Source organism: Taudactylus pleione, unplaced genomic scaffold, assembly GCF_031769625.1.
Source record: "Taudactylus pleione unplaced genomic scaffold, aTauple2 ptg000391l, whole genome shotgun sequence".
NCBI lineage: Eukaryota > Metazoa > Chordata > Amphibia > Anura > Myobatrachidae > Taudactylus > Taudactylus pleione.
Window position 1 is genome coordinate 16,677,274 of NW_028284792.1, and position 9,637 is coordinate 16,686,910.

The 9,637-nt window shown below is 42.8% G+C and overlaps 1 protein-coding gene across 1 annotated transcript in view; it reads left to right on the top strand.

Annotated features, from left to right (window-relative positions):
• LOC148507598 (uncharacterized) overlaps positions 1 to 5,164 on the top strand; it is a 39,221-nt gene extending 34,057 nt beyond the window's left edge. Inside the window, exon 3 of the mRNA XM_088445887.1 lies at positions 5,022 to 5,164. Coding sequence (XP_088302013.1) covers positions 5,022 to 5,164 — 143 coding nt within the window. The remainder of the gene's footprint in view (positions 1 to 5,021) is intronic.
• Positions 5,165 to 9,637: the final 4,473 nt, after the last annotated feature.

A 9,637-nucleotide genomic window follows, 5' to 3' on the forward strand; every position in this document is an offset into this window, starting at 1 on the left:
TACAGTGACTTACAGTACAGTACAATACAATACAGCACATGGATGTTATACATTGCTACATTCGTGACCATAACACCCAGATAAGCAACAATGCAAAGCAACCAAGTGTTAGGTGTCCTGGTAGAGAGTAAGAAGTAGATGAAGGTAGAGTAAGGAGAAGCACAAGAGGGTAGAGGGCCCTGCTCATAGGAGCTTACATTCTAAAGGGGAGGGACAGACAAACAGCGGTGACACAGATGGGGTGGGCAGGGAGGAAGGAGTATGTAGCAGCAAGTTAAGATGAGAGCTGGAAGGCTTTGATGAAGTAGTGGGTCTTGAGAGCCCGTTTGAAGGATTGAAGAGAGGTAGAGAGTCTGATGGGAAGCAGGAGAGAGTTCCAAAGGTGGTGAGCAGCACGGGCAAAATCTTGGAGGCGGGAGTGGGAGGAAGTAATCAATTGGCATGAGAGGCGGCGTGCATTTGTTGAACGAAGAGGGTGGACAGGAGAGTGAAGGGAGATGAGATCAGAGATGTAAATCAGAGAGGAATGGCCGAGGGCTTTGTAAGTGAGTGTGAGAACCTTAAATTGGGTTCTAAAAGGGAAGGGGAGCCAGTGGAGAGCTCGTAGGAGAGGGGAGGCAGATGCAGAGCATTTTGAGAGGAAGATGAGCCAAGCAGCAGCATTGAGGACAGACTGGAGAGGGGAGAGAAGGGATTTGGGGAGGCCAGATAGGAGGAGGTTACAGTAGTACAATCTGGAGATGACCAATGACTGCATGAGGGTTTTAGTGGCATCCTGGGTGAGAAAGGGTCTAATCTTGGAAATATTTTTTAAGATGAAAACGACAGGACTGTGAGAGATTCTGGAGATGTGGTTTGAAGGAGAGGGAGGAGTCCAGAATAACTCCAAGACAGCGCACTTTGGGGCTAGAGGAGATAGTTGTGCCATCAATTGATAAAGAAATGGTGGGAAGTGTGGTTATGTAGGGGGGTGGGAAGATGATTAGCTCAGTCTTAGACACATTAGTTTAAGAAATCGCTGGGACATCCAGGAAGAGATGGCAGATAGACAGTTGGAGACACGAGTGAGGAGAGAGGGAGAGAGGTCAGGGTAGGAAAGATAGATCTGAGTATCATCAGCATAGAGATGATATTGGAGGTCAAAAGAGCTGATGAGTTCACCTAGTGAGAATGTATAGAGTGAGAAAAGGAGAGGTCCAAGAACAGAACCTTGGGGAACACCTACTGCAAGAGGCTGTGGGGGAGAAGAGGAATCATAAGAGGAGACAGAGAAGGATCGGTCAGAGAGGTAGGAGGATAGCCAGGAGAGGGCAGTGTCACGTAGACCAAGGGAGTGAAGGATTTGCAGAAGGAGAGGGTGGTCCACAGTGTCGAAAGCAGCAGAGAGGTCAAGGAGAATGAGTAGAGAGTGGTGGCCCTTGGATTTAGCAGCAAGAAGGTCATTGCTGACTTTTGTGAGGTCAGTTTCAGTGGAGTGAAGAGAGCAGAAGCCAGACTGAAAAGGGTCAAGGAGGGAGTGGGAGAAAAGAAAGGTGGTAAGGCGGTTGTAAACAACACGCTCAAGGAGCTTGGAGGCAAAAGGGAGAAGAGAGATGGGACAGTAGTTGGAGAGAGCATTAGAATTAAGGGTAGGCATGAGCAGTGAGGCTCGGATGCATGCGCAGTACTTAAAACATCGCCCAATATCGACTTAGCGTGCGACTTAGCGTGCAACTTAGTATCAGTGCCTATGAGGCATAGCCAATTAGGACCTCACAATTTTTGTTTAACACTGGTACATATGCTTCCAATTCCCACGCTATCCAATAGAATAAAATGGTTTTTACAGCAGGAAAAGAAAAGAAAAAAAAGAAAATCAGCCTGTACTGATTTACAGTTCTGTGTAGAGATGTATTGAGTACCTTAAACTAAAGATACACATACATTTGAGATGCATCATCATAGGCAGTTTATCTACAGTATATATGAGTATCTGTGTCTGCCAGTCTGACAGCCTCCATGTCAGTATGGGCACAGCAGGGAGCATGGACTGATGCAGAAGGGGGCTTGGTCTGGGGCAGGTTTTTTGGGGGGTATCTCCAGCTCTAGGCTTCCTCATGATGCTGTCTGAAAGAGACCCAGCTGGAGGGGTTGCCCTGCTGGTCACCGTGAGCCTTGGTTGGGAGCTCTGTGAGCAGTCCCTGGGAGAGTCTCCTCGCTGTCCCCTTCCGGTGTAGCAGCTGGGGTGCTCAGGCAGCAGGGGCATATATGGTATCTGCAGGAGGGGCGGCAGCTGGCAGCCTTGGTACGCCCGGTAGCCGTGTGCGGGTGACTTTGCACCTGCTCTGTGGCTGCAAGAAAAAAGATGCAGTCATTTCTATAGAAATTACCCTTTTTTCCAACAATGTGCATCAGGCTGATCCAACCGGGGTAAGATCGCATTTCCCATAATTGTAATGGGAAATGTGATCCGACCAGAGTTACTAAAAATAAATTGTGAAAAAATACCGGGGAAAGCCCTGTGATAATAACGCCACCTGGATGTGGCGTTATCCAGGGTCTTCCCAGGTTACCGGACTCCTGCTCTGCTCTAAAGGCAGAGCAGAGCCCTGAGCCGGCCCCAGTGATCAACTGTGTGGTCTAAACAGACCACACGCTGATACACTGTAAAAAAAAGAAAAAGAAATTAGTATAAAAAAAGAAGTCCCGGTGATGTCCTCCCTCTTGTCAGCTGATCTCCCATCCTGTAATGGGGCCTGGTCATCACCTGACCGGGTCCCAGTGCAGGATGGGATGTCAGCTGACCGGAGTCACGGAGGACATCATCGGAGCACTGATGACTGCATGTAAGTGAAATTAAGGAAGGGGGGTCGTGGTGGGTCCGCGGTTGCAGGGGGTGGGGCTTAGCAGTCGGGGGCAGGGCTTAGCAATGGCCGGTCGACGCATGCGCAGGCACTTGTCACAGTATTTTTTGCGAAAATACCGTGATAAGTGTGCGGAGCGGATTCGCAGGGACAGAGCTTTATCGCAAGCTTTGTCCCTGCAAGGGATTTTTAGTAAATCCTTGTGGTATTGGCTGAATTCACAATGTGAATTCAGTCGGTAATATCACACTACAATCTGCATTCCCAATGTGGATTGTAGTAAATAGTGCCCTTTGAATGAAATAAAATCTCTATTTATAGAGAAAAACTTTATTGAAAAAACGGAAGTTTAGATTGGCTTCCAGGTAAAAATAAGCAGGTACCATGTGTTTATACTATAATGATGCCGCAAAATGAATAAAAAAGAGTAAAAATGATGGGGCTTCTATGTAAAATACTGTTAGTATAAAATTATATATGGTGTATTAGTATATAAATTCAGTTTTAATAGTATATAAAAACTTTAAATAATTATGTGCATAGGAAATGAAATTTATAAGAAAGCATTCATTTCTATTTCAATATTCAGGCCATTTGGTTGTAGGGTCTGCATAGCAAAAATCCATTCTGTTTCATTTTTTATTAGTGATTGTGAATGATTTCCTCCTCTCCAATTTTTTGGAACTTTTTGAGATCCCATAAAGTTTAATTTTTACTATGTTGTTCACAAAAGTATTTTTAAACACTGTGGGATTGCAGTCCTTTATATTGTATATGATAAGTGGTTGGTTGGCCAAATGTAGAATATGCCAATGTTTTTTAAATATCGTTTCAAATAGACGGTGTTGGCTATTGTATTTGGTAACAAACGCTGTATGGTTTCTTTTTCTGTTGACTTTTGTTTACAAACACAACACAAAAATGTATATGGACCTGCGCGTTCAGAGAGGACCATAAATGCAATAACATAGAAATGATCAATTTAATGTAGATGGCTAGAGGATAAATATATTAATTTAAAATGCACTGCTCAGAATGTAATAATGGAAATGAATCACAATAAAAATATACAGATGCCACAGATAAACATTGGCAATGAATCCATTAAAAATAAAATAAAAATAAATGAGAAAAGAGGAAGACATTAAAAAGAAAATGTCCTGTGAAAAATGGCCATGGGTAAAATAAGGATATCCTTAAAAATCCAATAGCTCATGAGCCGTTTTGTAGCAATAGTACAGAGAATTGCACTTTAGCTCCAATGGTAATCTACACTTAATATTTGTATTCAAGGAAAGCTTGCCCCATTAAGCAGCAAACGAAACTACAGCAGCTGATGGCTAAATGAACAGGTGATTCCTCTGTGAGAGAACTGGAGTCACAAATAAGGCTAGTGCAGTCTCATTACTACTTTTATATATAAAAAGTTAACCTGAGGGCTGGAGCCACACCTTTTGAGAAAGTCACGTGAGCGTGATGAAACGCATTAAGGGCTCCACCACTTACTTGAACATTACTTGAACACTGGACTTTCGCTATCAAGTGACCTTCAAAGCTATTCGCAGTTGGCCAGCGGAAGCTCCATTCAGCATACCTTCTGAGGACGCTCGGGCAGGCTGATTGGCATATCTATGCAACTAATGTGGATCATCTCTCTGAGCTAGACTATCGCTTTGCCGCTAGATGCCATTGCCAGGAGTTTGGGACCTGATAAAGTAACCGTACACCTACTGCACCTATAGTAATGAGCCTTATTTGTGACTCTGGTTCTCTCACAGAGGAATCACCTGTTCATTTAGCCATCAGCTGCTGTAGTTTCTGTGCAGTTTCTGCCTATCTGATTTTTTTTAGCTTTTAGGCAACTGTTATTCTGTACATTGTTTGCTAACTGCTGCTCCTGTAGTTTATACTCCTATTTGCCTGGGTGTTCAGAATTTACTACTGACATTGTAGCCACATTGAGGTGTAGTTAGAATATTTTCATATTTGAATCAGTAAAGATATATCTATTTGCATAAATATTTTTTGTCTAGTGTGTGTTTCTTTTATAACATTTTTTACAATGAAATTATTTTTACCGAAAAAGGAAAGGAGTGGAGCGGATGGCAGAAAAAGAAAAGAAAATTGCAAGAAGAAGCAGTTAAAAAGGTCTATTATTTTTTATGATGTTATTTTTAGATAAGCAAGATCCTGGAGTTTCATCTGCATTAATTCCTTCTGATATGAATGTGGATGAACTCATCCCTTTATCTGAGAACCAGACGTTTCTTTATCTTCTGCCCCACTGGAAGAATCCTCTGGCAATAAAGAGGCAGAAATAACATCACAAACCATACCACATGTGATTAAAAATCATAATGTAGGCTTCTTAGAGTTTGATCAAACAACTAAGAAAGTGCTTTTATCTGATGCTTTGAGAACAGAAATGATTCGATTAGGTTCCAGGCATTTTCAAAATGTTGATGGGCCATTTACAGTATACCCACCAAAAATGGTCTATAACTAAAAGGTGGTTTAAAAGAAATCTGGGAAAGGGAAATGGTGAACAAGTATGGAGCTCATGGCTGGTTTATTCTGTTGTGAAAAAAGCAACTTTTAGTTTTTCTTGTTTGCACTTTTCGCAAAGTGATAATCTGTCTTCGCTACAGAAGGAAAATTAGTTTAAATGCTGGAAAGCACCAAAAGGTTTGGATTCCATGAGAATAAAAAAAAATTATAGATACTATTTTGCCAAATGGAAGGAAATGGAAAGAAATCTAGAGAATAGCGTAATCAATGATGTTGAGCTTCAAAATCAAATTGCTACAGAAAAACAAAGATGGCAAGAAGTTCTAACAGGATTCTGCTTTTGTAGAAAATTCAAAAACGGCTTCAAGATCATACCATGAACTATCATGATGCAGCTTTTGATTTAAAAGCCCTTCGGGATTATTTCACTAGCAACAGAGAAATCCTGGCCAATGAGTCACTTGAAGAAGGTTTGAAGCTTTGAGAGGAATGGAATGTTTAAGTAGAAAGATGCCCCTGAAAGAAGAAAAAAATGGCTGGTGAAAATGCCATGGATCTAGGTCTAAACAGGAAGGATGAAGTGTTGAGAATAATTAAATCAACTACTGATCGCATCTATAATGAAATGGAAAACAGATTTATTTGTCTCCATGACTTCCATTCTAAATCTGTTTTCTTCTTGATGTCAAAGGTTTATTGGATGAAACAAAGGACAGCAGTAGCAGTAAAGGCTGAAATATCTCAAAGTATAGTTGTCTAAACTTTGGTTGATTTAATAACTCTGATACAGCTTTTTGAAGAAATTCAGGCTTGTAAAATGGTGTTAAAAGCCGCACAAATCTAGTGTGAGGTTCTGGTTTTGTTGTGGGCCCGGGGTGGTGATAGGAGCAGACACTGAAGCAGGTTTAAATGAAAATGTGGAACTTTTAATGAGTGGTTTGGTAGACATGAACATGACAAAAAACTAAAGTCCAGATATAGCACTAAGTGCGCTTGGGAGCAGTGGTGAAGTAATGGGAGAAAGTCCAGTTAGTGACCGGCAATGGAAAATGTCCAGGTAGTGACTGGTTAATAGAAAATGTCCAGGTAGTGGCAGACAATGGGAACTGTCCAGGTAATGACTGGTTAATAGAGAAATGTCCAGTTAATGACAGGCAGGGAAAATCAGGTGTAGTAGTTGAAATGAAGAATACAGGCTGAGGAAGAATCATCCAGCAGAGTGTCAGTAGAGGCAAGGTGCAGGGTGAACAGCAGACTCAGTTACTCAGGCAAGGGGAAGGTAATGGAGAATGCAGGGTAGTCCAGCAGGGTTGGAGCAGACAAGCAGGCAGGCAGGTAGCGTTTCACAGGAACAGGTGGTGAGCACAGGGAACTCTCTCTCAGCTATGCTGAGAAACACGTTGCACTGGCTCTGAACCTCCCTAAATACCAAGTGCTGTGCCGTGACTGGCCAAGAGAGAGCATGTGACAAAACAGGATCGGGCGATTAGGTCACGTGACCAGAGGCAAGATGGCGGCGCCCATGCCGGAGTGGAACAGAAGCACCACCAGGCCTCACCAGCCCAAAGTGACAACGTGCCCGCACAGAACCACACACAGCCAACGCCCCTCGCCAAACACCAGCGCCACCGCCAGAATCCCCCCGCCATGGTGACCTCACAGGTAATACCCGTCGACCACAATGCAAAGAAACTCTGGTCGTGACATCTAGAAATTAAAAGAGTGATGGAACTATTACATTTTATAGTTCAATATGGAAATGAAAATGTTTTTCCAAACTTAAGAGTTTCAGTTCAGATAATACTTACTATTGCAGTTTCTATTTCCAGCTGCGAGCGAACTTTTAGCAAGTTAAAATTAATTATATCATATCTGAGAGCTTCAATGGGGCAGGAACGACTTTGTTCCATACTTGCCAACTCTCCCTGGTTGTCAGGGAGACTCCCTGAAATAGCAACAATCTCCTGACTCCCTGAAGAGTGTATCAATCTCCCTGATTGCACCTTACCGAATTATATAGCTGTTATATATATAAAAATAACAGAGATTTATACATTCAAATGGATCATTAGTATCATTTCGCTGCATTGGTTATAAGACACAATGGTCGCTATGGCTACATGCATTTTCTGAAAAGTATCAGAGTGTTTTCATCAACAAGTAGATCTTACTAATGGCTTTGGGGCTCGTGTACATTTGGATGTAAGTCAATTTTATGGCACGTCTCTCAGATGTAGCACTACAGGCCCACTTTACTGCCACACTCATAGGTGTAACTTTCACAATCTCCCTGAAATACTTTTTTAAAAGTAGGCAAGTATGGGTTGTGCATTAGCGCTGCTCAGCATGAACATGAGGAAACTGAATAAACAAATTTTTAAGGAAACGTAGATCAGTTTGCTTCAGCTAAAGTTAGAATACATTTTTAGTTGGTAGTCCAGTATATTTTGGATCTATTCACACCAGTATTACATCTTCTTTTTTTTTTTTTAAACCCCACGTTAATATTAAATTTTTATTTCTACTTACAAAATATCTGTACTATTTTTAAAAATATAAGCTGCAGTTTAGGAACGGTGGAGGTACAGCACGCAAACCCTTTGTATAGTCTGATGTGTGAGAGTAGTCGGGACTAGTGTAAATAATAACAGTTTATTGATCTTACACTGATGCTGATAAAAGTCAATACATAAATATGTAAGGTGCCGAATAAATGAAGTAATGAAAACAAGTTCAGTATCAATGAAGTTCAATGCTGAAAGTCATATGTCTACACTGTGGCAGAATGTGAGGTGTAATAGTCACTCTTGTAGACTAGGTACAGTAGGTGGATGTGGCTGGGGGTGGCACCCTGAACCCCTGTGTCTGACTGGTGCCTCAGTCCTGATGATGAAGGTAGGCGTGTGTCACACAGCCCAGAGATGGGGACAGAGATACAGAGGGTCTAGGAATCACTGCAGACTGTTGTCCAGTTGGGGTGCCTCCGTGGGGTGTCAATCCGTCAGTCGACACATTACATATTTCTGTATTGAATTTTATTATAATCAGTATAAGAACAGAAAGCCGTTTTTATTTTTCTGTAAACACTAGTACCGACTATTCCCACACATAACACTGCACAAAGGGTTGCACGCTGTACCTCCACTGTTTTACATTTACCTTTGTGAGTATTGGGCTACCTCCAGGGCCGGCATTTCCATTAGGCAGCTTTAGGCAGCTGCCTAGAGTGTCGGCACCTGAGGGGGTGGCATTGAGGCTGCCAACACAGTAATAAGGATGTCTCTGAGAGACATCCTTTTACTTAACACTGGTGGCGGCCACGGATCCTGTAAGCTGTAGCCGCCACCCTCACGCTTACCAGCAGCTGTCTGGCTGAGACTGCAGTGCAGACATGTCACATTCTGACATGTCTGTGCAGCACTACAGCCAGCAGCAGCAGTGCCCTCGGCCCCTTCCCTCTCTGCATGGTGGCTGTTCCCTCCCCTGGGAGCAGCCACCAAATAGCTGCTTTTAGTGTGTCCCTTCTCCCAGCCTTCCAGACGTCCTGTCCCCTCTTCTGAGACTGCCCATTTCTGAACCTGTGACTGCTTCTTCCCCAGCCAGCTCCGTGGTGATGAATCCAGTAATCTTATGAAGAAGAGACCACAGAGCCTCCTGCAATGCAAGGTAAGTACTGTGGGGGATGGGGACTTTTTATTGTTATATGGGGTATGGGTATATATTAATATTATCTGGTGAGTCTATTAATGTTAACTTGAGGGGGGTGGGTTGCATAATAATATTGTTTGGGGTGGGGGTGTATTTACATTATGGGGTTGTGTACTAATTTTGAATGGAGGTATACTGATTTTTTGTGGGCATAGTGCATACTTGCCTACTCTCCTGGGATCACCGACAGCCTCCTGAAAATCAGGTGACACTCCTGGCCCTCCTCAAGAGTAGGCAAGTCTCCCGAAATGGCAGTCGTCCCCGCACCTGGTATCACCATAGCAAGCGAAAGTTGGTAAGTATGGGATAGTACAATGTTGTGTGGGAGTGTTTTGTGGAAGATGAGGAAAGTGCACATTGGATTTTGGGATTTGTTTATATATATATATATATATATATTGTGATATAAGCTCAGGTAAAGTTGTCAATGGCATGTACATTTGTCCTAGGTTTTTGGCCTATGTGTTCTGAAAAACTCTGTAAGCAGACCAGAGTGTCGGCTTTTGGAAAAGGCGGTTTGGGTCCTGGGGGTATGGATGTGAGGAGAGGGAGGGCTCCATCCACAGGCCACTCCAGGT